At 49.9% G+C, this 27,252-nt stretch overlaps 1 protein-coding gene across 5 annotated transcripts in view; it reads left to right on the top strand.

The window, feature by feature from the left end:
* Positions 1 to 27,252, top strand: part of GSG1L (GSG1 like) — a gene marked incomplete at its 5' end in the record, with an annotated part of 223,959 nt that overhangs the window by 156,288 nt on the left and 40,419 nt on the right. For all 5 annotated transcript variants that reach the window (XM_079718648.1, XM_079718649.1, XM_079718650.1 and 2 more), the window contains one exon: positions 26,080 to 26,191. In XM_079718648.1, the coding sequence (XP_079574774.1) occupies positions 26,080 to 26,191 (112 nt within the window). The remainder of the gene's footprint in view (positions 1 to 26,079; positions 26,192 to 27,252) is intronic.

Here is a 27,252-nt window from a genome sequence, read left to right as displayed (position 1 = left end):
TGGACAGTGGGCTCCCTGAGAGCCGCGGCTGTCTTCGCTGCTGTATCCCCAGGGCCTGGCCCTCAGAAAATTCTCCTTGAATGTAGGAGTGCACTGTAGAAGCGACACGCGTGGGCCAGACCCCTCACAGTGGGGTTGTTGACGTTTGAGCTTTGGGGTTTGCAACTCGCCCCAATAGGACAAGCAGGGACTCTGAAACCAGATAGATCAGAGCAAACCACAGTTGGGTCCCGTTGAAACTGCGTGGTCTGGCAAGTTCCTTATAGCATCTTGTAGCATCTGCACAAGATGGGTTTGAGCAATGAAATGACATCCCCCGAACCACATGAAGAGCCAGTGGAGCGGGCGGACACGCAGCACATTCTCGGTCTTGTTTGTTGAAGAGTTTGGGTGAGAACAGTGACACCGATGGGATTGGGTACAAGGCTGTACACTTCTGGGTAGGCGACCGTGTGTCCAGGTGTGCCCAGGACAGTCCCAGCATCATTATTAACAGGGCCCCTTTCACTCCCAGAAGCGTCCTGGTTCAGATGATAAACTGTCTGCTCACCCACTTTTGGGGGCTCTGCTCTTGCCTTATTCTCTGAGTTTCTTCTTAAAAGAATCCACATCTTCCCCTCCCCTTTCCGAAGGCAGAAATCACCCACCCCAATGCCAGCCCTTTCCGGCTGTCACTCCTTTGAATTGTTCCTTTTCTCCTAGTCCAGTGCTTGGTCTATTTCCGCTCTGTTTCTCTCGGCTTGCTGGAACAATGGGACTTCTTTTTAAAAAAAAAAATTTTTTTTTTGACTCTGAGTTGCTGACTTTCATCTGGGCTTTGTCTTTCTTGTGGTTGTTGACAGCTGGGCAACAGGGAGGGAGGCCAGGCAGGGTGGGGACTGTTTGGAGCTGGGGGATGGGGCTGTAACAGCAGCTTCTCCTCGGGTGTAAGTGTTAATTCCACCCTGGAGCTGACAGACACTTAGAGAAAGACTCTCTTAGCCTTAAAGGATGGGTGGAAAGGTGTGAAAACCCTTGCCGGGGAGGAAGCAGGATGACGGATGCAGAGGCCGGAGGGACACACGGCATCCATCCTTCATTTCTCCTTCTTCCCTTCCTTCCACAAAGAGTCCTAGAGCATTTCCTCTGTACCAGGTACCAGGAAAACAACCAGGCAAGCTCTCTGCCCTCGGGGGCTTGTGTCTAGTGGGGGAAGCAGTGAATTAGTGAGCAGTTGGGACTGTGATATGAAGAGACAGTCCCAAGGCTAGAGACCACGCACTGCTGGGGGCTCAGGGGCCCCTCCAGAGGCCCTAAGGATGGGAGGAGTTAGCTGGTTGAGGAGGCAGCGGGGGTGGAGGGGGTGAGAGAGAGTGCTCCAGGCAAGGGGGCAGCAAATGCAAAGGCCCCATCCAGGCGGGATGTCAGAGGATCTGTGAGAAGGTGGCCATGAGAGGAGACTGGGGAGCAAAGGAGGGCTGGGGATGAGATGCAGAGGCGGATGGTGCAGGGCTTGAGTTTTCTTAGCAGAATCACAGGGAGGAAGCCAGGCATTTGGGGTTTTCAGTAAGGAGGTTTCAGGGAAGGTGACCCCCTGGAGTTACTGGACATGGATGCGCTGGGCAAGGGCGGGGAAGTGGAAACTGGGCTCTGATTGTGACTGGCTTTGGATGCCAGGCCAGGAAATGTGGGCCTTGCCAGAGTGGGGGTGTAGTTGGGGACCTCTGAGGCTTTAAGCAAAGAAGTGGTAAGGTCAGGGGCAAGTTCTAGAAATATGGTTCTTGGGGTAGAGGGAGGGGGGTGGGCACAGATCCAGGAGCCCGGCTAGGAGGCTATGTTGGTGTCTAGCCACAAGGAGGTGGTGGCAGTGGGAACAGAGAGGGATGGGGATGGATTTGAGAGAAGAAGGGTTGGCAGCACCTGGAGGGCAGGGGTGGGAGTTGTTGATGTGCCCAGGTTGTGACTATGATGGGGAAGTGGGGAGTCATGCCCTGAGGTCAGGAAGACAGAGGGGTGCATTCTGGGTGTGTGAGGGCTGAGACGGGACCTCTCATGGGAAATACTTGCTCACCATGTCTCAGTCTGTCCAGGGCTAGGAGGGAGGGGGCAGGGAAGAGAGGAGAGTAGAAGGTCCCTGGTAAGGAAAGAGATGGAGCAGGAGACTGGGGGAGGCAAAGGGAGATGGACAGACCCCCTAGGATGCAGGGGGACACACACACAGGGAGAAAGAGACAGCCAAGGGGGTGGGGGGAAGGAAGGAAGAGACACAGCAAGAAAACGGTAGCAAAGACACTAATTTTTACTGAGCCCCTACTGTGTGCCAGACCCGTGATCAAAGTTAATCCTATGATTAACCCCCTCTCTGACTCGAAGACCTTGGGGACCCTCTACTGTTGAATAAAGTCTGGAATACAGCTGTGTGTGTGTATGTGTGTGTGTGTGTGTGTGTGTGTGTACCTTAATGAATTACAACAGAATTCCGAGAATAGCAATAGCAATTATTGGTTCATTCATTCATTCAACCAGTGTTTATTGAGCTCCTACATACAAGACATTGTTCTAGAACAGGGTCAACAAACTCTTCCTATAAAAAGCCAGAGAGTAAATATTTTAGGCTTGGCAGGCCATTGGGTCTTCCATCAGAGTCACTCAACACTGCTGTTGAAAGCAGCCATAGACAATATGTAAATGACGGGCATGGTCATCTTCCAAAACAACTTTAAGGATGGCAGTTCCTAAAAAAATTTTAAAATAGACCTACCATATGATCCAGTAATTTCACTTCTGGGTAATTCTTGGAAGGAAGCGAAATCACTGTCTTGAGAGATATCTGCATTCCCACGTGCATTGCAACATTATTTACAATAACCAAGACATGGAAACAACCGAAGTGTCCATTGATGGATGAATGGATAAAGAAAAATGTGAGATATATACAGACACACACACACACACACACACACACACACACAGTGGAATATTATTCAGCCATGAAAAGAAGGAAATTCTGCCATTTGTGACAGCATGGCTAGACCTTGAGGGCATTATGCTAAGTGAAATAAGCCAGACAGAGAAAGACAAATACTGTATGATCTCACTTATATGTGGAATCAAAAAAAAAAAAAGAAAAGTAGAACTCATAGATGCAGAGAACAGGTTGGTAGTTGCCAGAGGAGGCACGTTGGGTTGGGTAAGATGGGTGAAAGTGGTCAAAAGGACAAACTTCCAGTTATAAGATAAATAAGTCCTGGGGTTGTTAATGTACAGCATGGTGACTGAAATTAATGACATGGTATCATATATTTGAAAGTTACTAAGAGAGTAGATCATAAAAATTCTCATCATAAGAAAAAAATCATAGCTATGTGAGGTGATGGATTTTAACCAAACTTATTGTGGTAATCATTTTGCAATACAGATCTTCCTCAACTTGTGAGGGGGTTATGCCTGATAAACCCATTGTTTTAAGTTGAAAATGTCATAAGTTGAAAACACATTTAATACACCTAACCATCAAAGCTGAGCCTGGCTTGCCTTAAACATGCTCAGAACACTTACATTGGCTGGCGGTTGGGCAAAATTATCTAACACAAAGCCTATTTCATAGTAGAGTGTTGAATATTTCATGTAATTTATTGAATATTGTACTGAAGGTGAAAACCAGAATGGTTGCCTGGGTACCGAATGGTTCTAAGTGTATCGGTTGTTTACCCTCGTGATTGAGTGGCTGCCTGGGAGCTGAGGTGGCCACTGCTGCCCAGCATCACAAAGAAGCACGTATCACTAGCCTGGGAAAAGAGAAAATTCAGAATTCTGAGTGCCTATCACTTTCACACCACTGTGAAGTTGAAAAATCATAAATTGGGGACTACCTATACATACAAATATCAAATCATCACGTGATTTGATATAGCAAATCACCAATTACCTCAAATGAATACAATGTTATCTGTCAATTATATCTCAGTAAAACTGGGAGGAAAAGAACTTTGTTTACAAAAACAGACTACCAGCCACGTTTGGCGGGTGGGCCACATTTTGCCAACCCCTGCTCTAGATCTGGGAAATACAACAGTGATCAAAACAGACAAAATCGGGCTTCCCTGGTGGCGCAGTGGTTGAGAGTCCGCCTGCCGATGCAGGGGACACAGGTTCGTGCCCCGGTCTGGGAAGATCCCACATGCCGCGGAGCGGCTGGGCCCGTGAGCCATGGCCGCTGAGCCTGCGCGTCCGGAGCCTGTGCTGCGCAACGGGAGAGGCCACAACAGTGAGAGGCCCACGTACTGCAAACAAACAAACAAACAAACAGACAAAATCACTGTTCTTGTGGAGTGTACAATCTGGTGGAGGAGATGGACATATAATTAGATAAACAAAGATAATATGATGATATAATGTCGGGTGATGAAACATGCTTTGACAAAAATACAGTAAGGGGATAGAGAGTGATGGAAGGAGGGGCTATTGTAGACAGGGTGGTCAGGAAAGGCCTCTCAGCAGAGGTATTTTACATTTCAGTAGAGACTTGGAAGAAGTGAGGGAGCTGTGGGACTATCTGGAGAAGGGCATTTCAGAGTGAGGGGACAGTAAGTACAAAGGCCCTGGGGTAGCAGTGCGTCTGGTGTTTCCTGAGGAATGGAAGCCGCCTGTCTGGGGTGGCATGAGCAAGGTGGAGAGTGTTAGAAGGTCGAGAAAGACCAGGAAGAGCGGGGGTTAGATTGTGGAGTCCTTGTCGGCCACTTTATCCTTTATGAGGACTTTGGCTTTGACCCCAAGGAGATGGAGAGCCATTGGAGTGTTCTGATCAGAGAAGCATGATCTGATCTAGTCTTAGAGGGACCACAGTGGCTGCTTTGTTGAGAAGCGCAGACGCAGGGAGACCAGTGAGGAGGCTACCATGTGGTCCAGGTGAGAGATGTGGGTGTTTAGATTTGGGGGGGCAGTGGTGGAAGCATGAGAGGGGGTTGGCTTCTGGATGTGTTTCAGAGGTAGAAACAACAGGCTGCACTGATGGATCAGATGTAGGGGAGATGGAGATGGACATTAAGAGAGAGATTTAGAGAGAGAGGGATTTGAGCCACTGAAAGGATGGAGTCTCCTTCAGTCAGGTTGGGCAGACGGGGTGGGTGGAACGTTTGGGGGATCAGGAGTTTAGATCTGGGGCACACTAACTTGAGATGCCCGTTAAATGCTGCAGGTGAGTAAGACGCAACCCCTGTCTCCAAGGAACTCAGAGTCTAGCCTGGAGAAACCATCCAGGACATACCTTAGTGACAACCTGATGTGTTAAAGATGCCATAGAAGGGTGAACACAGCATTGCAGGCCACCTGGAGCATCTGGAAAGGTGAAGGAGACTTCACAGAGGTGACAAGTTGACTGCTCTTTGAAGGAAGATCAGGTAAAGAATCGGGGGAAGGCATTTCAGGCAGAAGGAACAGCAGGTGTGAAGGCAAGGAGACATGGCCGAGCTTGGAGGGTGCAGGTGAATCTGGAGTTTCCTGCAGCTGCAATGTGAGCGGTGGGCGTGGGCACTGTGGGTCGAGATGAGGTTTGAGAGGCGGCCATACTGGGCAGTTCAGACTCTCCCCTGGAGGCAGTGGGGAGCCAGTGATGGTTCTAGATCAGGGAAGTGAGATAGTCAAAGTGCCTTTTTGGAAGGTCTGCTCTGCTAGTCAGGAGGCCTCCCTCTGACTCACAGGTGGAAGGCCAAGATGTGCAGCCAGGACAGCGTTTCTCAACCTTACATTCATTCTTATTCCATGTTTCACACTTTCTTTTCCTAATTGCCCCTCCCTTCATGAAATCTTAACTCCACAGATACACTATATATCTGTTTACACACATGATGTACATCTGTGCTTTCTACACAGTTAGATTCTTTTTTTTTTTTTTGCATGTGCTAGGATGACAGTGACCTTTTAGGTTGAGCACTTTCACATAGAGCCTGCCTGAAGGTGAGTTAAGCCATGGCCCTGGGACCTGGGGGCCTGGCATCTACCCTCCTCTCTAACTGACTTGTTGGCTGTGGGTCTTTGCTGACTTGCTTCGTCTTTCTGTGCAATTTAATTTCCTTCACAGAGTACCTGCTATGCGCTGTGCCTATGCTGGACCCAGGGCTGCAGACCTGATCAGGGCCTGGCCCCCAATTTCTATGAGCTTATGGCCTGGGAGTGGCAGAGGGAGGAGACAGGCCTTGTCCAAGGCTGACAATGATGGGATGCCCAGGTGTCAAAGTCCTGGGGTCGCTCAGAAAGGTTGAGACTGCAGAAAGGTTGGGTTCCCAGTGAGAATTCTAGTTTTTTGTTTTTAAATAAAAGTCCAGTTATCAAGGAAGTTGATCACCCCATACATTGTTGGTGGGAAGGTAAAATGGTACAGCCACTCTGGAAAATAGTTCAGCAGTTATTTTCAAAAGTAAAGATGGATTGACCGTAAGACTTACCAGGAGACCCAGGAATTGCACTCTTGGACATTGATCCCAGAGAAAAGAAGACTTATTTTCACACAGGAACTTGTACAGGAGTGTTCATAGCGGCTTTATCTGTAATAGCCCCGAACTGGAAGCTAACCAAATGTCCTTCAGTGAGTGAGTAAATAAACAAATTGCAGCACATCCATCCCACAGAACATTACTCAGCAAAAAACAAACAAACAAAAAAAACCCACTGCTGATACACACAATAGTTTGGATGGACCTCAAGGAAATTGTGCTGAGCCAACAAAGCCAATCTCAAAAAGATACATATTGCATGATTCCATTTATGTAACAAAAGTATCTCCAGAGATGGAGAACAGATTAGTGGTTATGGGGGATTAGGGATGGAGGGCAGATGGGTGTGGATAGTAAGAGGCAACATGATGGGGTCTAGTGATGGTGCAGTTGAGTATCTTGATTGTGGTGGTGTTTATGCCAGGCTACACAAGTGAACACACACACACACACACACACACACACACAGACACTTAACAGGTGCAGGCAGAACTAGTGAAATCTGAGTCAACTATGGATTGTGCCGTGGTCAATTTTTTGGCTTTGATATTGTACCCTAGGACCACGCAGGGTGGGTCAGTGTTAACACTGGGGGAAGGGTGCATGAGACGTCCTTGTACATTTCTTTGCAACTTCCTGTGACTCTATGATTATCTCAGAATAAGAAGTTTTAGGGGCTTCCCTGGTGATGCAGTGGTTGAGAGTCTGCCTGCTGATTGCCCGGGTCCGGGAAGATCCCACATGCTGAGGAGCGGCTGGGCCAGTGAGCCATGGCCTCTGAGCCTGCGTGTCCGGAGCCTGTGCTCTGCAACGGGAGAGGCCACAACAGTGAGAGGCCCGCGTACCGCAAAAAAAAAAAAAAAAAAAAAAAAAAAGGAGTTTTAAAAAAATTCCAGTAAGAGTTACAAGGTGGCTTACAGATGATATAGTTGGAAACCTCCCCTTCTTATGTCCCCTACCCTTTGTGGGCTGCATCAGGACCCAGGAGATGAAGCACAGCTGGGACATTCCTGAGTCAGGAGCCCCATCAGAGCAGCCAGTGCCAAACTCAGCAGGACTGGGAGGCCCAGAACTGGCTGTGTCTCTCTTCCCTGCCTTTGCCTGGGCTCTTTACTCGTCCAGGCTGCCTTCCTCCTTCTTCCCCGCCTCCCCCTGCCCCCTCTTGGGGAACACATGCTGATCTTTCCTGACCCAGCTCGAAGCTCGCTTCCCCTTCCAAGCCTTTCCCCAAGCCCAGGTAAAACCGACCCCTTCTCTCCCTCCGGTCCTTTGCAGGGGTTGAAAATGTAAATGCCTTGAGTGGCCTGGAAGGAAAAGTGGATGCGTGAGTGGGTGGGAATATTACAGGGTTGGCAAAGGCAGCAGACAGGGAGACGGTGGCCCCATGGGCACCGTGTAGCCTGTGAGGCTCAGCCACCACAGGTCCTCACTAAACAGCATGGCTCTGATCAGCTCCAGCTGAGGGTCACCGAGGGGAAATGTGGACCCAGTGTTGCCACAGTTTCTGATTTTTACTAGAGAAGGCCAAACTCCCATCTTTTAATGGAAATCCTCCAGATTTTTAAATGTTGGCCGAAAAAACTTCATCATTTTTTACAGCTCTAGCCAACATCTGCAGGTTGGATTCAGCTCATGGGCTGCCAGTTTTCGGTCGTGACTGTATATATTTCTATTTTGGTGTTTGTAATCATTGATTATCCATCACTATTTATGTTGTCCTCCTCATTAGCCTTGGGGGAATGGCCATGCCATAGTCACAGCTGTATCCCCAGTCGCTGATCCAATACTTTGCATATAGAGAGTGCTTCACAAATGTTAGCTGAATGAATGAGTTGGAGTGTTAGAAGCAAGTCAGGGACCTGCAGAGGGGTCTGAAGATTCTAGAAGGGAACCAGGACCTGTCAGCTGGGGGCAGCCGGTGTGTCTTCAGGAGGTGGTGCTGAGGGCACAGCCTGTGTCTGTCCTTGACCTCGCTGAGGCTGGTCATGGTGATTGAAAGTCTGCCACATCCTTTGCATGCTTTTGGAAGCAAGGACTGGGGGAATGTGCAGCCCACTGGGCCTTTTATACAAATGAGGCTGGCCCCAGGCACAGAGCTGGGCAGCAATTGGGCTTTGGGGGAGGATAGGAGGAAGAAAGAATTTTAATAAGTTCAATAAAGATTGGAAGTAAATCCCACAGTCCTGGAACTGCTTGGTTCTAGGTGGTTTTAAGCTACTTAGCAGAGTGGGTGTAGCAACGGATGCCAGGTACTCAGGGGCCTGGTCTCTGGGGAAACATGAGGGGGGCCAGGCACTGGCCCAGGGGAAGCTGGACCCTGAGGGACGTGGCCAGGAAATGGAGGTTGTGCATATTGTCCTTTATATCTGAACTGTGACTAAAGCAGTAATGTTAAGACAGCCTAGGAAAAACATCAGTTTCCTAACATTAGCAATAAGAATGGTTCATAAAACCCTGTAGCTCTATCCTGAAGCTGCATGGCACTTATCTTGTGTGGTCCTAAATTGGTTCGTGTAAAATAGTTCTACTTCCTCAAAAGGTACCACTGACCATGTTGCAGATGCTGCAGTTGCCCTTCAAACCAGATGTGTATTTAACTCTGCGCTATATAACTTCTGGTTCCTTTAGCCAAGATGCCTAGTCCAACTTTTTTTTCTCCAATTAATCACATCCTGGGATTGATTATAAATCCAGTATTGCATGTCTTGTGCATAACTGTTCTAAAGAGTCTTATTTTATGTACTATATGCATCAGAATAGTGTACATTGCCATGTAATGTAAAAAAGAAAAATCGACATAAATAATGCAGGCAACTAAGTGTTATACCAGCTAAAACAATAAATAAACCTTGAACAGTGAAACAAAACAAAAAAAAAACAATGATGATTGCCTCTGCTCCTCCATAGCTCGCAGATACAGCTGACCCCCCGTGGCCTGAGGACACCCCCCCTCAGCCCTAATGTCTGCTCTCAGCACCCGGGGAGCCCCAGTGGGGGCACCTGCCTGAGTCCCAGGCCTTCCTTGGAAGAGGGACTGCAAAACCCATACCCGTCTGAGGAAGGACCAGAGGAGAAAAGCTGAAGGTCTTAGGCACAGGGGCACCGGGGCGATAAGAGCAAAGGCAGTGGTGTCCGGTCCCCCACAGTGATGCGCGTGACACATCCTGTCCTCCAAGAGCGCCCCAGGCAGTCCCAGCCTCTCACCCCGAGGGAGCTCTTAGCGCCGCCGGAGGGGGACTGGGGCAGCCCCTCCACATCCAGCTCCAGCTTGTTGCACTGTCTCCCTCCAGCTCTGTCCTTCCATCGCCCTGGCCATGCATGGCCGGGTCCCAGTCTTGAAGGCTCCCATCTTAGCTCCTGTCCCAGGACGGAAGTGGGCCCAGTGGGGCTTGCAGTCCATTGGCGTCTGGGCCCCTCTGAGTCCTCCTGAGCCAGGTCAGGAAGGGGGCCTGCGGAGAGACCCCCAGAGCCAGCGTCACTCACGAAGGAGGAGGGGCTGATGGTTCTCTGCCCCCACCTCGTCACAGCTCGTAACCACACCTCCCTGCCGCCGTGGAGATGAGGCGCCTGCCCCCTTGGCCTCCTGGACTGAGGACAGCTGGCTTCCTTCCCACCTCCAGGCCTCTGTGCTTGCCCTCATCTTCGCCTAAGCCTCTCTTCCCCAAATCTTCAAAAAAATGCAGGTCTCGGTTTAAAGGTCACCTTCCTAGACATGCCTGCCCTGACTTCCTTGACCAGACTAACTACCCAATCTCTCTTTTCCTCTTGCCCCCTCTTTTCCTTCACAGCATTTACTAAACTCTGAATTTTATTTTAATTTATTTGTTTTAATTAATTTATTTATTTGACTGCATTGGGTCTTAGTTGTGGCACGCGGAAACTTTGTTGCGGCGTGCGTGATCTTTCGTTGCAGCAAGCGGGCTCTTTGCTGTAGCTCGCGGGCTTCTCTCGAGTTGTGGTGCGCAGGGTCCAGAGCACGCGGGCTCAGTAGTTGCGGCATGCAGGCTCTCTAGTTTTGGCACACCGGCTCAGTAGTTACAGTGCAGGCTTAGTTGCTCCATGGCGTGTGGGATCTTAGTTCCCTGACCAGGGATCGAACCCGCGTCCCCTGCATTGGAAGGCAGATTCTTAACAACTGGACCACCAGGGAAGTCCCCTAAACTCTAAATTTTAGCTATGCTTCTGTGTTTATTTTCTATCTTCCTTCATAAGACTATCAGCTCCGTGAGGGCAGGGACCTTGCTTGTCTTACGTACTCCTTTATATCCTGAACCATGAAGAGAGCCCGGTACACAACAAGTACCCAATAAATATGTGTTGACTGAATGAATGGATGGAAAGGGCTATGATGGAATGGTAAAACATCTGGACTTGGAGTTGGGCAGACCTGGACTCAAACACACTCCTTTCATGCTGTGCTTTGCTGGGTGGATTGCTTTACCTCTCTGAGCTTCACTTTCTCATTTGTTAAATAGGGTGTCACCAAACCTAGCCTTCTTGGGATGAGGCAAGGATTATATGAGATATGGGACAGTTGAGTGCTTTACAAACTGTAGGGTCCCCAGGGAAGGGAAGAGCTGTGCAGAGGTTTTGTTCTCTAGAGGTTCTGCAGTAAGGCATCTCATTTTCCTAGTGCACAGGCAGCTTCCCAGGCAGTGAAACTAATTGGATGGTATCATAGCCTTGCTGCGCTGCGGGGAAGTTGGAAGCTCAGAGCACTTAAGATCTAACCGGCCAGAAGAATCGGATTTGCATTTCAGCTTATGTGACGGAAGCATGGAAGGGTAGCCCTGGGAGGAATGTTCTCGAGGCTGCTTATGAAGGTCTCCGCTCACTCTGTGCTGAGGTGGAAAGAGTCAGCGGGCAGGGGGTGAGGCGTGGGCCTGAAACTTCAGCCCCAAACCCACCCCAGGTTTCTCTGTGAAGGCCAGTGTCCCTCATGGGCCAAGTGGGAGGCGAAGTGGAGGCCCACTGCATGAGACCTGAGTACAGTGACTATTCCTGCTTATAACTTGGGTTCATGTATCTAGATATTCCTGGGGCAATGAGAAAGTGAGAGAGAGAGAGAGAGAGAGAGAGAGAGAGCGCCAGACACAGAATGAGAGTCAAAGGCAGAACTAGAAGAAAGAGGGAGACAGAGCCAGAGGTAGAAAGAGAAAAAAGCCAAAAGGAGGGGGTCTGCCTAGTGGCCCCTATGAACACGTGCCCCAGAAGGACAGTGAGATGGGATTGTCCAGTGTGCTGGCCCTGCCTCCATTGATTCAGGGCTCCCAATGCCTTTCATAAGGCGAGCATCTTGCCTCAACGAGTGTGCTTCTAAAGATTCTTATCTTTCATACCACTTGGGCCCCCAAAGTTTAGCCAATTCCTTCTTCTGGTGCCCAACCCAAGAGAGACAATCTGTTGCCAGGCAGGAGGAAAGCTGGCCTTGAACTCCCGAGGGAAAGGGCGTGCTCTCCAGGATGGCATGCCCTGGGGGATTCCCAAGCATCACACACACACACACACACACACAAACACACACACACACAAACACACACACACACACACACACACACACCAGCCTTCAGCTCCCTTAGGTGCCACACGCCCCACTCTCACCTGACTCAGCGTTTCTCAGCCCACAGGCCTGGGCATTCTTCCTCCACGACTATAGCCACATCCATGTGCCATTATTTACTTAGCATTTTTTTCCCTCTAAATCACTCACTTTTTTTGAAATTTAAATTTATCCAGCAAGGAAGCTTCAGATCACTTTTGGAAATAAAAAGCCAATATCCCTTGCAGTAAATAGAAGGGAATTATAAATCTGTAAAAATAAAAACATTACCATTGTAAAGACGTTTATGTAGCATTTAAAACGGTGGTCTCACGGGGGGGTGGGGGTGATGATTTTGCACTCTCAGCTCCCTCCCCACCCCCGGGGCTATTTGGTAACATCTGGAGACATTTTGATTATTTATTTATTTATTTATGTGGCTGTTCCGGGTCTTAGTTGTGGCATGCGGGCTCCTTTTTTGTGGCACGCGGACTTCTTAGTTGCAGCATGCGTGTGAGATCTAGTTCCCTGAGCAGGGATCGAATCCAGGCCCCGTGCATTGGGAGCATGGAGTCTTAGCCATTGGACCACCAGGGAAGTGCCAACATCTGGAGACGTTTTGGGTTGTCACAACCAGGGAAGCCGGGAGGTGAATGCTCCTGGCATGTAATGAGTAAATAACCTGCCATGCACAGGGCAGCTCACCCCCGCAGCTAAGGGTTATCTGGCCCCAGATGCCAATAGTGCTGAGGCTTAGAACTCCTGATCTAAAATAAGCTTGAGCACCCCAGGGAGGTATGCCCCATACTTGGGCAGCTCTGACCTGGTTAACTGCGCCTCATCCTTCAGGCTCAGCTGGAACACCCGCCCCAGGGATGCCTTCCCTGACCCTCAGAGCAGAGGACTCCAAATGTCAGGTCCTATGGCCCCTGACCCTCCTACCTCCTAACTCTCTGACCCTTGGCAGTTGTTTTCTGCTTGTGTCTGTCTCCCCAACTAGACCTTCAAGCAGGCAGGGGCCATGTCTGTCTCATTTATCTCTTTTTCCAGCCCCTAGCACAGTGCTGGCTCATAGTAGGGGCTCCGTTGTTACGTGCAGACGGAAGGAAGGAAGCAATGAAGCAAGGAAGGAAGGAAGGAAAAAAGAAAGTTTTGGGCAAAAAAAAAAGATGTGGATTCTGTTCCCGGATTCCCCACTGTCGGTCAGGCACGTAACCTCTCCTTGGTGAACTTTTTTTTTCTCACTTGTGAGACGGTCACCGTAAGGGGAGTCTGTCCCCATCAGAGAAACAGCAGGTGTAAAAGTCCTTGGCAGAGGGAAAGCCCTCAGTAAAGGTTAGGGGCATCCACAGGTAGAAGGGGGATTCCCTGGAGAGATTGGGGCTCATTCCCTCATTCATTTATCTACCACCATTGTCAAGAGCCCGTATTCCTCTTGTCCCAGGGTAAGTTTTAGTTACATCCCTTTCATCTCAAAGGTGTCCTGGCTTAGGCAATCAGTGATATGGTCCCTCTCACTCTCAGCCACTGTACCTAGTAGGGCAGTGGAGAGGTGAGCAGTGATTAAGCCTTGAGAGGGCCGTCTGCCCTGGCTATCTCCTCCACCCTGTAATCTGATCCTTGCCCCCACTGCTCCGGACCCTGCGCTAAGTGCTCAGGGATCCTCGGGGATCTCCGTTTAGCAGCAGGGCCTAGAGGCTGCAGGTGGGGCTGGCTGGGAGCCTCTGAGAAGGTGCCACATGGCAGACATGTGGCTGGGAACATCATGCCCAGGTGAAGCCAAATCCGGCCTCTGTACCCCAACACCAGATTAAATCTCGGAGACAGTTTGGGGTGAAGTAGAAAAGAATAGCTTTTATTGCTTTGTTAGGCAAAGGGGGCCACAGCGGGCTAAGGCCCTCAAAACTGCGCGTCCCGACCTGGAGTGGGTACTGAGGAGTTTTATAGTAGTGGTTCCAAGAGGGTGTGGTCAGCTCGTGGACATTCTTCTGATTGGTTGACAGTGAGGTAACTGGGAGTCAGCCTCATCAACCTTCTGGTTGCAACCAGTCTGGGGTCTCCGTGCCTGTGGGCAGTGTACAGTTAACTTCTCCCACCTGGTGGGAGTTTCAGTATCTGCAAAACAGCTCAAAGATATTCTTATGTGTATCCCTTAAGGGGGAACCAGGACCCTGCCCCAAGGCTGCGCTATTGTTTCTTGACTGTTCCTCCCTTGTCTCCCCATCCAGTCCCTTCCCTAATTAGCAACTGTTTGAACCTACCCTTTGGAACTGAGGGAAGGTCATAGAGGCTGAATGAAGCCTATTTCCTGTAATCAAGAAATGGGGGATCCAGGAAGGCTTTTGTGTCCAGGAGCCCCACAGGGTCCTGCTCAGTTTCATAGGGTCAGGGCTGTTCCCCACAGAGGCAGCCCAAGTCCAAGGCTTGGGTGGAATGTCAAGACCCCGTGCCGTGGTGCATGGATTTCCGGGGTGGAGATGTGGGAAAGGGGCAGGACTGTGCCTTGGGTGTGTGTGTCTGTGAAGGGGGCCTCCGGCCTCTGCCTGGATGTCCGTGTGAGGTTCCCAGCGTGCTTTACTCAGTCCCACCCAATCACAGGCTGGGGGACTTTCTCCTCTTCCTCGCACCATCATCCTCTAGGCCAGAGGCCCGACCCTCCATCCTGGGGGGCTTAGGGGCATCCAGGGCTGTCACAGTGGGGCTGTCCACGTGAAGAGTCATATGGGAGTCGAGGGCCGGGACCCAGGCAGACTGCAATCGTTCTGAACAGGATGTACTGGCCCTGTCTGTGAGCACGTGGCCCGACTCCCAGGATGTTCCCGGTCCACTCAGATGGGGACAGGGCCCTTCGTGGAGGCCACTTCACTCCCATGTGTTCCCGGGAATAAAGAGGAGGCTGGGCCCCCTCAGGGGCTGCCCTGCTCACGCCTGCATCGTTGCATCCATTCTCTCCTTGGGACCCACTATCCTCTCCTCCTCCTCCTCTTCTTCCTCCCACTTCCCCCAGGCGGGCAACTTTACCTAGTCTCCAGGTGGAGGGGAGGAGGAACTGCTTGATCATATATGCTTCCAAACCTTTCTTCGAACACCTGCATGTAGGCTTTTGAAATCCCCAAAGCCAGGGGTTTGATTCTTGTTTTCTCAGTCCTCTGTGATAGCCGAGGCCATCGAGGTCTTATATCTAGTTACCCTAATGAAGGAGGGTATGGGGACATACCCACTAATATAAAAAAAATCATCCACCACCAAGTTGCCCCGGACCACCCCAAGATTCACTGGGAACTGGGGGCGTGGCCTCAGGACTCATTCTAGACGCTCGCCCCCACCCGCCCCGGGTGAGGGGTCTGTCTTAGCCCGTTCATCGTCTCAGGGCTGGATGGGGGCAGCCGGGTGGACGAGGCTGGTGAGGGTTCAGTAAACCTTGGTCCCTCATTAAATGCCACCTCTGATTTGGGCCACTTCACTTGAAAAGGCAAATAGAGAAATGGGCAGAATCCAATCAGGAGTGGTGCTGATAACTCAAGGGGCCCAGAAGGAGACCTTTGGAGCAAGGGCAGAGTAATTGGAATGATGTAGTGCCAAGAAGACAGAGTTGAGGGCTGACTCGGCAACTGCCAAGCTCCGGGAAGGTTCTTCTCAGGGAGATGCCGACCAGCTTACTCCCCAGCCCCCTTGTCCTCAGAGGGCAGAGCAAGAAATTAGCTTCAATTGGCGCTGGAAAGATTTAGGTTACGTGTAAGGAAGAACTTTTTAAAGCCTGAAATGTGCTACCAAGAGAGGCTGCGGATTCTCTGGAGAGTATCTAAAAATAGCCTGTTCTTTAAAAATAGATCTGGGCAAGCTTTAAACAGCATCAGCTCAGCTTCTGGGGATGGTTTAAAGTGCAGGCCTCCGCAGCGGGCGGGGTGGGGTCCTCCCCAGGCCAAAGGGCAGAAGGGAGAGTCAGCCTTTAGCCCCCGTCGGGGCAAACATCTGGATGGATGTTTTAGATCTGCATAGATAAGGGGTTTCTTTTTCCGTCTGCCCCCAGTTGATTGGTGTCATGAAATACCAGCCCTTAGGATCTCAAAGTTTTCTTTCTGTGGGAGGATGTTTTAGGGCTGATGCTAATTGGGTCAGTCCCACCAGCTTCTCCCAGTCCGTCCCCATTCCTGAGTCAGGGCTCTCCAGTGCCCTGAGGCTTTGCTGGGAATCCGTCCATCTCAGCCGTGCCAGCTGTGACTCCCTCCAGCCACCTGCTTGCCCACCTCTTAATCTCAGCACCCTTGGCCTGGCCTCGTCCTCTCACTGCAGCTGCCCCTCCCGGACCTCCCTGCTCCCACCTACTTGCCAATCTGTCCTCCACCAGCAGGAAGAGAGGGCATTAAAAAGAGGCCGCCTGGTTCTCGCCCCGGAACTTACAATTATGCAATTCCTGCCCATTGCCCTCAGGAGAGAGCCTGAACTCCCAGGATGGCTTCAGAATTTTCCATGCAGCGTCTTGTTTACCCTCCCAGCAGCCGCTCTCTCCACCCACATGCCCTACCTAAGGCCCATTAAGGCCCCACCAAACCACTTCGCCTGTGGGCTCTGCTAGAGCTGCCCCACTGCCTGGTCCACCCTCCTGCTTGGATGTCACCCCCTCTAGACGCCTTTCCTGACCTCCTCACCTAAACCTGGCCTAGGAGCCCAGCTAGGGTTCCCGCAGGCCCCTGGCCTCCCCCGTTGGCTGCCCTGCCACACAGTAGTCCCCAGTTTTCTGTCTCTCACCTCCCTGAGAGCATTGAAAGCCAGGTCTCTCATTCCTAGTCATATTCCCCCAGGTAGAAGGAGGCCTGGTACACAGCAGGTGCTCAGTACATGCTCAGCGACTAACTAAAAGTCAGGCTGCCCTAGCAGGGGTTTCCCTTTGCTACCTTTGTGTCTCACCTCATCTGGTTTCAGCTTCCTCCAGGTCCCCACCGGCCCCTCTGTCTTACGTCCCTGACATGACATGCATGGGATGTTGGCAAATCCAGGCCAGTGCCCACGTACACGGAATGTTTGTTTAGACTGAACACTCCCCGAGTGTTCTGAGTAACAACTTCTTGAACAGCATCTTTAATGATAAACTCTATTATAAATTAATTCATCAGCTGATTCCTCTGCCATCTCAATTAAATGGAGCATGCCACTAACATAATATGTACAAACCCTGCAAAAGAGAAGTGGGGCTGCAGGCAAGAGGAGTTCTGGAACTCAGTTGGGCATCATTGCTCTGTATCCCTATCTGGGGGGAGGCATCATGGCTTGGCCCTCCTGTGTGTCCTCCAGACCCAGGAGGCACCACTCTGCATGACCAGGCTGACTCCTCTCCCCTCACCCGAATCCCTTGGCCATGCTGCCCGGTCTCACTTTAAATTCCTGAGCTCAGGCCTCACACGCGGCAGCACTGCCCCACCGGCCACACGCACTGCCACGGTTTTTCTATGCTTTCCCACGCTCTGAAAGGACCATTTCACACCATCTCCTGGTTCCTCAAAACTCCTACATCTGCCGTCTCGCTCTAGGCTGGTGGCCTGGCCTCATCGGGGAGAGGGAGAGGCAAAGCTGCCCCAGTACTGGGATCTTCACTCGCACGCCCTGCTTCCCGTTCCCTTGGGCCAAACATCCCTGCTCTCATCAGAAGCCAGCTCCTCTGTCTTCCAGAACCTTCTCTCTCCCTTGCTTCTACAGTTGCTGTCTGGCTCCTCCGCACCCTCAGGCTCCCCCTGTCTACTCGAGCACTCTGGGTAAATGCAGGAGCATCCTATATCTCCCCTCTTCAGGATCCCTCCCTGAACCCCAGGCCTGCTCCAGCTATCACCCCATTTTTCTGCTTCTCCATACAGCAAGTTTGGACGTCTTCTCTCTAACCGTTTGGCTATTTTCTGTCCTCTGCTCAACGTATTCCATGGAGCATCTGTCCCCCATGGCCTCCATGTTGGCAAATCCAGCAGTCACTTCCCTGTCTTCATCTCTGATCTAACAAACCACTTCCTCCTCCTCGATATGCATCCTTCTCCTGGCCCCGGCAATGCCGCACTCTGGTTTTCCTCCTGCTGCCTGGGCCTCTGGTCCTCACCCTCCTCTGCTGGCTCCACCTATTCTGCTCAGCGCTGGATGTTGGCTCCATCCCGGCCCTTCTCTTCTCTCCCTACAGGCCTCTTTTAGGCCCATGTCCTTACGCCAATGACTCACGCATTTAAATCTCCAGCTCTGACTACCCCCTGGACCCCAAACTTGTACACCCAAGTGCTGCTGTGTTGTCTCAGCTTGGGTATAAAATAGGCATTTCAAATTAATGTAGCCCAAATGGGGTTTGACCCACCCAGACAACTTCCTCCGTCTTCTTCATCTTCATGAGCGGCACCATGGTCTGCCCCAATAGCCCAAGCGCAAACCCCAAGGTCATCCCAGTCTCTGGGTAGCCCTGGTCCCTCGCACCCAGCCCATCAGCAGGTCCTGTGGACTCCACCTTCGAAACCTGCCCCAGAGCTGGCAACAACTTTGGACCAAGCAGCAGCAGCTCGGCCTGGGCGCCCTTCTTTACCCCAGCTTCCATCATCTGTCTTCACACAGTAATCAGAATGATCTGAAAACATACATTAGGCCCCTGCTTCAGCCCTCTACTATGGCTTCCCATAGTACCTAGAAGAAAGCCAGATTCCTCACTGTGACCTACAAGGTCCTGGATGAGCTGGTCCTCGCCTGCCTTCCTGACCCGTCTCTACCCCGCCCCTCGCCCCGCCCCCTTCCCACTCTGCCAGACCTTCTCTCCCCTTGCCCCTAAGGTCAGGCTCTGGTTGCCTTCAAACCTTTGCCCCAGCCGGTCACTCCCTCTGTCTGGAATGCTCTTTCCCAGACCTCTCTGTGGCTGCCTGCAGTTCCCCATTCAAACCTCTGTTGAAGTGTCACCTCCTCCGAGAGGCCCTCCATGACCTCCATGACTGCCCACTCTGAAGTGAGCCCCAGGCATTTGCCCTATTTTATTTTCATCGCCACACTTTTCACTGCCTGACTTTTTCTTGTTAATCAATGTGCTCATTGTCTGGATCTGTCCACTAGAACCTGAGACTTCTGAGAGCAGACCCCTCCCCCGCCCCCAGGAACAGTGCCTGGCATGTGAAAAGCAGCGATAAATATTCATTGAATGAATGAATGAATGATAAATAAACAAATGATGAGTCTGACGTTTGTTCCTGTACAGAGACAATTTGCTCTCCAGAGTTCTCAGATCTGGCTCTGTCCTAGCTCATTCCCGTATCCCAGACCCCGGACCTTTACACCAGGCAGTGCAGCTCTCCGAAGCACCTTGCAATCAGCATTGAACGGAACGAACCATCTATTCATTTAACAAACACGTATGGAACACTTACTGTGCCAGACCCTGGGCTCGGTGCTAGGGATTCAGTGGAGAGAAAACAGACCTGGTCCCTGGACTAGTGTGTGGTCGAGCAGGCCTACATAGTGAGTCTCAAACATACATTCATTCATTCATTCATGAAACACTTATGTAGGGCTTATTATCTGCCAAGCACTATTCTAAGTGCTTTACAGTATAAGCCTCTTAATCCTCATATCAATCTATAAGGTAGGCATTATTATTATCCCCATATTACAGCTGAGGAAACTGAGGCACAGATGGGCAAGGTAATCTACCCAAGGTCATATAGCTTGTAAGAGACAGAGCTGGAAACCAGACCCTCCCTTTCCCTTTGTTTCACCCCTGCTTTACTGTGGGCTCACCTTTTGACTCTCCTGACTTTGGCTCTTAATTCTGGCCCCGACACCAGCCCCTCCAGCCTTGACAACAGATTTCGGCTTCCTCAGTCTGACCAGCGGAGGGCAGGCCTGGGAGTCATGGCAGCTCTTTTTGCCTTGGGTTCTGGGTGGCATCACACCCAGCCCAGCTCTGAGCCCTCAGCCAGCATCCCCCACCTGTCAGTGCTCTCCGAGGTCCCGAAGGGGCAGGGAGGAGCCATGCCTGCCTCACCACAGGCGCTGAGAAGGCCATTTATGGTGTCAGGAGTTGGGAGATTCTAGAAACCACAGGATGAGAGATTTACAGCTGTGAGTTTCGTGGTGTGAGTCCATGCCAGGAAGCAGCAGAAGCAGCACAGAAAGCTGCCTTCATTTAGTTGCCACTGATTTAGGAGGTGCCATAACTCAGCAGAAAGTCACTTTTTAATTCAGAATGAGCTGGAAACAATTCCTTCTGCTGAGGATTGTTACAGCAGATGCTACTGGTGGGGGACCTCACTTTACAGAACAAACATGCTTCCAGAAACTTGATTGAGGGCTCTCTTTTTTTAAGCAGAATCGTTAGAATGCAATCAGAAAATCTCACCAGCCTATCTTTGAATGATTTGTAATTTTCATTTATTGAATTTTCTTAAAGCATGGCCTTTCATATTTGGGAATAAATGGGATTCAATTGAGAAATCAATGCATTTCTAAACTAACAATTTGGAAAATTAATTTTTCTGCCAACAGGCTGGGTCCAGCTTCTGGGTCTGGTGGGTAGTTTTTGTATTAAAATACTGTTCTGTCCCCACTGTCCTAGTACATGGAGTAGTTGTTCTCATGAATGTTTTCCTTCTTTAGTGGATGTTCTCTGGAATTACCTATGTCTACTGTTATCCCCACTTTATAGATGAGAGAACCAAGGCACTGACTGGTCAGATAGCTTGGATAGCATCTGGACAGACATGGTGAGGAAGAAGCTGACCGTTACAACAGCTGAGGGTTTGGAGAGCAAGTCCAGCCTTCAGAAAGGGACCTGGGCAGTGGGTGGGGTTGGGGGTGGGGCTAAAGAAGGGGTCCTGCCCCACAGAGGGAGCAAGGTTCTGGGTAGGATAGCACTTCTAGGGGGAATGAGCAGTGGGCCGAAAGGAAGAGACCTGTCCTTCCAGCTAACAGACTCCACCATAAGTTACAACGATTAAAAAAACAGGGGGCAGGAATTCCCTGGCGGTCCAGTGGTTAGGACTCTGAGCTTCCACTGCTGGGGACCTGGGTTCGATCCCTGGTCAGGGAACTAGGACCCACAAACCATGCAGCACAGCAAAACAAAAAAATAGTGTGGCATTGTCACAGGAACAGAGAGAGATCCATGGCACAGAATGAGAGTTAGGAATAGACTCATGTAATGTGAGGCTTGGAATGTGGTATAAAAGTGCTATCAAAAATCATTGGGGAGGACTTCCCTGGTGGCGCAGTGGTTGAGGGTCCGCCTGCCAATGAAAGGGACACGGGTTCGTGCCCCGGTCTGGGAAGATCCCACATGCCGCGGAGCGGCTGGGCCCGTGCGCCATGGCCGCTGAGCCTGCGCATCCAGAGCCTGTGCTCCGCAACGGGAGAGGCCACAATGGTGAAAGGCCTGCGTACCGCAAAAAAAAAAAAAAAAAAAAATCATTGGGGAAAGAGCAGACCCTTCTATAAGTGTTCAGAGCAATTAACGACTCATTAAAAAAAATTAAATTAGATCCTTACTTGACACCATTCACCAAGATAAATTCCAGATGAATTAACATAACTATCTATAAGTATGTTAGAAAAAATATAGGATAATGTGTTGATGGAGTTGGTTTTCTTAAGGTAGACACAGGAAGCAAAAACCAAAAGCAAAAGACTGCTAAATTTGACTGTATTAAATATCAAAATGTATGACAAAAGCAGTTTGGTCCATAATTGCTAAAACTTGGAAGCAACCAAGATGTCCTTCAATAAGTGATGCATCCATTTGGTGGAATATTATTTAGCAATAAAAAGAAAAGAACAAACAAGCCATGAAAAGATAGGGGAGAACCCTTAAATCCATATTGCTAAGTGAGAGAAGCCAATCTGAAAAGGCTACATACTGTGTGATTCCAACTACATGACATTCTGAAAGCACCCCAACTATGGAGACAGTAAAAAAATCAGTGGTGGGGCTTCCCTGGTGGCGCAGTGGTTGAGAGTCTGCCTGCTAATGCAGGGGACACGGGTTCGAGCCCTGGTCTGGGAGGATCCCACATGCCGCGGAGCAACTAGGCCTGTGAGCCACAGCTACTGAGCCTGCGCGTCTGGAGCCTGTGCTCCGCGGCAAGAGAGGCCGCGATAGTGAGAGGCCCCCGCACCGCGATGAAGAGTGGCCCCCGCTTGCCACAAGTAGAGAAAGCTCTCTCACAGAAACGAAGACCCAACACAGCCAAAAATAAAAATTAATTAATTAATTAATTTAAAAAAATACAGATTCCCAGCCCCACTGTACACTTAAAAAAAAAAAAATCAGGGCTTCCCTGGTGGCGCAGTGGTTGAGAGTCCGCCTGCCGATGCAGGGGACACGGGTTCGTGCCCCGGTCCGGGAAGATCCCACGTGCCGTGGAGTGGCTGGGCCCGTGAGCCATGGCTGCTGAGCCTGCATGTCCGGAGCCTGTGCTCCACAACAGGAGAGGCCACAACAGTGAGAGGCCCACGTACCGCAAAAAAAAAAAAAATCAGTGGTTACCAGTGGTTCAGAAGGAGTGGGGAGGGAGGGATGAACAAGTGGAGCACAGGGGGTTTTAGGGCCATAACTATTGGACACAGTAATGATGGATACATGTCACTATGCATTTGTCAAAATCCATAGACTGTACAACACAGAGAGTGAACCCTAATGTAAACTATGGATTTCATTAATAATAATATATCACTATTGGCTCATCAACTGTAACAAATATACACTCTGTTGAAAGATGTTAATCATGGGAGAAACTGTGAAGGCAGAGAGAGGGGGCATTTGGGAACTCTGGAACTCTCTGTATTTTCCGCTTAATTTTCTGTAAACCTAAAACTGCTCTAAAAAATAAAATCTATTAGTTAAAAAAAAAAGTGCTTTTTCCCCTGTGGTGTACAGGGGGAAAGACAAGCAGTAAGCTATTTGGAGTCTATACAATAGACAGGTTTAGTATCCAGAATACATAAAGAATTTCTATCAATTGATAAGGAGAAAGATTTTTAATAAAAGGAAATTGACAAAGGATACAGACAAGCACAGTCATAGAAGAAGAAATAAAAATGGTTAATAAATAACATGAAAAATGCCCAAGCTCACTAGTAATGAGGGAAATTATAAAACTTAAAACAATGTTGAGGTGTCATTTTTTACCATGCAATGGGCAAAATTGTTCATGTCTTATAACATCAAGTATCGGTGAGGATTTGGGTGAGGACTCTCACGAAGCTGGCGGAAGTACGACACGGTACCTCTGCTCAGGAGAGCAGTTCACTGACACTGATTAAAATGTAAAATGCACACGCTTTACGACCTGGCAGTTCCCCTTGTTGTTCACGCTGGAGACATACTTGCTTGTCCGCACAAAGCGACTTGTAGAAACGTGTTCATTGCAGCATTGCTTAGAGAGCAAAAAGCTGGAAATAACTTAAATACCATCAACTGATTGGATAAATAAAACATGGTGTGTCATTATCAGGGAATCTTATGCATCCGTTCCAAAGAATAAGGTACGTCTGTTATGTACCTCTTGGAAGTTGACCAGGAATTGTGTCAAGTAAAGATAAATAAGATACCCAAGTGGCTCAGCCCTTGTCTCCTTCTAACAAACGGAGCCAAGGCAGAGGGGACCCGAGAGGCTTCTAGCATACCTGCCGGGGTATGATTGGGGATGGGGTCTAAGCCTGGCAGAGACAGCTGGGGAAGGCTGAGCCTTTAGGGGATCTTTGGGGGCCTCAGCACCTGTCACAGTCACCCTCTCCCTGGATTTCCTGACTCAGGTGCTCCCCGCCAGCCCTGGAGAGCAGCTCTCATCTGAGGCCAGAGGTCCATGAGGGGCTGGCCCCGGCCCAGAGATACAGGCAACCAGCTCTGAGTCCTCTGTCTCCGAGGGGCCTGGGGTCAGGTGGCTGGAAGGAGACAGGTGTGCTGGATCCTGCTGGCTCAGCTTCCAAGACCTGGCTGTGCACACCTCTTCTCTACTCCGCTTTCAGTGACATTACACGGGTAGCTTGAAATTGGCCATGGTGGGATTATTCACACCATGGAAATTGGTAAATGCTACAAATCATAGCTTTTTTTTTTCTCTCTCTCTCTCTCTCTCCCTCTTTGGGGAACCTGGTGTTAAACATTTACCTTCACACCATGACAACACAGGATGTTCCCCTTTGCCCTCACACCTGCCCGCAAGGCTGGGTTTCAGGACTCGGTACCTCACTGCCTCTTTACTTCTGTCTTTTCTTATCTCTACCCCTCCTCTCCTTATCTCCATCTCTTCTCTGGTCTCCACAGGGGAAAGGGTGACTGGGGCAACAAGGGAAGGACAGACGCATTCTAGGCAGCGTGGGAAGAGCCCTGGCTTGAAGGGCCTTTGGATCTGGGCCCCCGTCACAACGAAGCCATCTACTCCCTTTGTGACCTGGGACAGACTTGACCACTCTGAGCTTCTGTTTTCTCACCTGTAAAATGGGAATAATCATATTCAGGACTACCATATACAGCCTTGGAGGTGTGGTTCTGCTTCAACACCAGGGAGTGATGTGCACATAGACTGTGATGTGAATGGAGCCGTGTGGAGATGTGCAGTGGGCAGCCTGAACAGCGGTACATGGCCCACATCATCATACTTACTTCAGAGGGTTGTCATGAAGATTAAAAGATTAATACTGTAATAGAGGTGAACGAGTCTGACAGAGTGCCTGGCACACAGTAGGTGCACATGCATTGTTGGTTTCCTTCCTTCCTCTTGTCGTCTATCTCTTCCCTCCTCATCAATACCGTATCACTCCATCTGAAAATTAGGTCCACGCCAGTTAGCCCACAGAGGCTCCAGATGCCAGTGTCCACACGAGCAATGTCCCCAGGTTCATAATAATCCTGGTAACTGTAAAGATTGTGTGCCCGCTAGGCAGCAGACATGGAGGCTGCCTTGCTTCATTTCAGCCACTTTTCACCTTACTTGTCATAATCCTCATCTTAGGGTTGAAAGACTTGAAGCTCAGGAGAGTGAGGTGCCTCGCCCAGGGCCACACAGTGGAAACGTGGTGGAAAAGGATTCCCACTCATATCCCTTGGAATCAGAGTTCTCCCAGCCAGTGGGTTTCAAGATTTTTGACATGAGCATGGAAAAACATTTCATATTACAATCACTATACACACGCACGTGCATACGCACGTGCGTGTGTGCGTGGACACGCACATGTATAGAACTGAAAAGTTTCACAAAACAATATTTACTTCTGCTACATTTGATGGTATCAGATATCTATTCCATTCCACTCTTGTTTGTTTATTTTTTTTAATTTTTAAAAATTAATTAATTTATTTTGCTGTGTTGGGTCTTCGCTGCTGCATGCAGGCTTTCTCTAGTTCTGGGCTTCTCATTGCAGTGACCTCTCTTGTTGCAGAGCACAGGCTCTAGGCACGTGGAGCACGGCATGTGGGATCTTCCCGGACCAGGGTTCAAACTGGTGTCCCCTGCATTGGCAGGCGGATTCTTAACCACTGCGCCACCAAGGAAGTCCATATTTGTCTGTTTTAAATGCTGGTTGCAATCCATGAAGTTGAGTTCACAATCCACTAGTCTAGTGAGTCAAGACCTGCAGTTTGATAAACATTCTCTAAGCAACTTCTCCCAAATGACCTTCTAACACAGGTATCAGCAAACTCTGGCCCACAGGCTAAATCCAGCCCAACGCCTGCTTTTGTAAATAAAGTTTGATTGGTACACGGCCATGCTCATCCCTTTATGTACTGTCTATGGCTCCTTTGTGCTGCCACAGTAGAGTTGAAACCCAGAAAGCCTAAAATATTTACTTATCTGGTCCCTAACAGAAAAACTTTGCCCATCCAGAAGCAGATCTGACTCTGTGTCTCCCTTGTTTACATTTCTCCAGGGTGTCCCTTTGCCCTCGGGCTCAACTCAAACTCCTTGGCAGGCTTAGAAAACCACCGCCCTCTGGTCTTCCAGTGTTCCAGTCCTGCTGACTGTCCTTCCCTGGGGGTCCATGCTCTCCCCGGCACTAACAGGCCCCTGGTGGGTAGACAAAGCCCCACCTTGCTTCCTGACACCTTGTCCTGCTCCCCCCTCACAGGCCTCCTGGGAATGGTAGCCCACATGATGTACACGCAGGTGTTCCAGGTCACCGTGAGCCTCGGCCCTGAAGACTGGAGGCCCCATTCCTGGGACTACGGGTGGTCCTTCTGGTAAGTGGCTTTTGACTTTCAGACACCAGAGCCCCGAGGCATGCTGGAACTTCAGTAGCTCAACCCAGTTGGGAAACAGAGGAAGGTGGGGCGTCGGGGGGAAGCCCAGAGTCCGAAGATGCTTTGAGATCCTAGAGCTGAGGTTGACAAACTATGGCCTCTGGGCCAAATCCAGCCCATCACCTGTTTTTATGTAGCCCTCAAGCTAAGGATGGTTTTTACATTTTTAAATGCTTGAACAGATAAATCAAAAGAAGAAAAATATTTGGGGACATGCGAAAATTATGGGAAATTCAGATTTCAGTGTCCATAAAGTTTTCTCGGGACATAGCCAGGCTTATTGTTTACATATTGTCTACAGCTGCTTTCACGCTACAATGGCAGAGCTGAGTGGTTGTGACAGAGACTGAATGGCCCACTAAGCCTAAAATATTTACTATCTGGCCCTTTACAGATAAAGTTGGCCAGCCTCTGCCTTAGAGCCTGCTCTGGAAGGTGGGATGGAAGCTGTAGAGAGCCTAGTGAAGGGTTCTGACTGCAGGGGCCAGCACCTCAGGGGCCAGCACCTCAGAGCATGGTGTGCAAGAGAAAGGCAGAATCCGTCAGGATTCTTTGGCTTGTGAGTGATAGAGTCCCAAGCTTAAGTAAACAGGAGGTGTGTATTAGTTCATGGAACTGAAAAACCCAGTTGGCTCAGCTGGGGGTGGGGGCATGGATTGTAACAGAAAAACCCACCCACCTCAGTCCAATCAATAAGGAAATACCTTGGTTCCTGTAAATGGAAAGTGCAGCTTGGCAGAGAACGTTTGATCCAGGGTTTCTGATGTCATCAGGGCTGAGTTTTCTTCCTCTGTGGTCAACTGAGCATTGCCCACTCCCCATGTTAACTCTGTCCCTGGGTGGGCTTCCCTCCTAGTGGTGAGAAAGCTTCTTTGAAGCTGGTGCTTCTTCTTTCACATACAGGAGGGGAAAGAGCTCTTTCCCTAACATTCACTAAAGTCCCAAGCCTCCCTCTGATGAGAGCAACTTAAGTCATTTTCTCTCTTCTGAATCGTCACCAT

This window comes from Hyperoodon ampullatus (assembly GCF_949752795.1).
Source record: "Hyperoodon ampullatus genome assembly, chromosome: 14".
Taxonomy (NCBI): domain Eukaryota; kingdom Metazoa; phylum Chordata; class Mammalia; order Artiodactyla; family Ziphiidae; genus Hyperoodon; species Hyperoodon ampullatus.
This window is presented reverse-complemented; position numbering and strand designations above follow the sequence as displayed.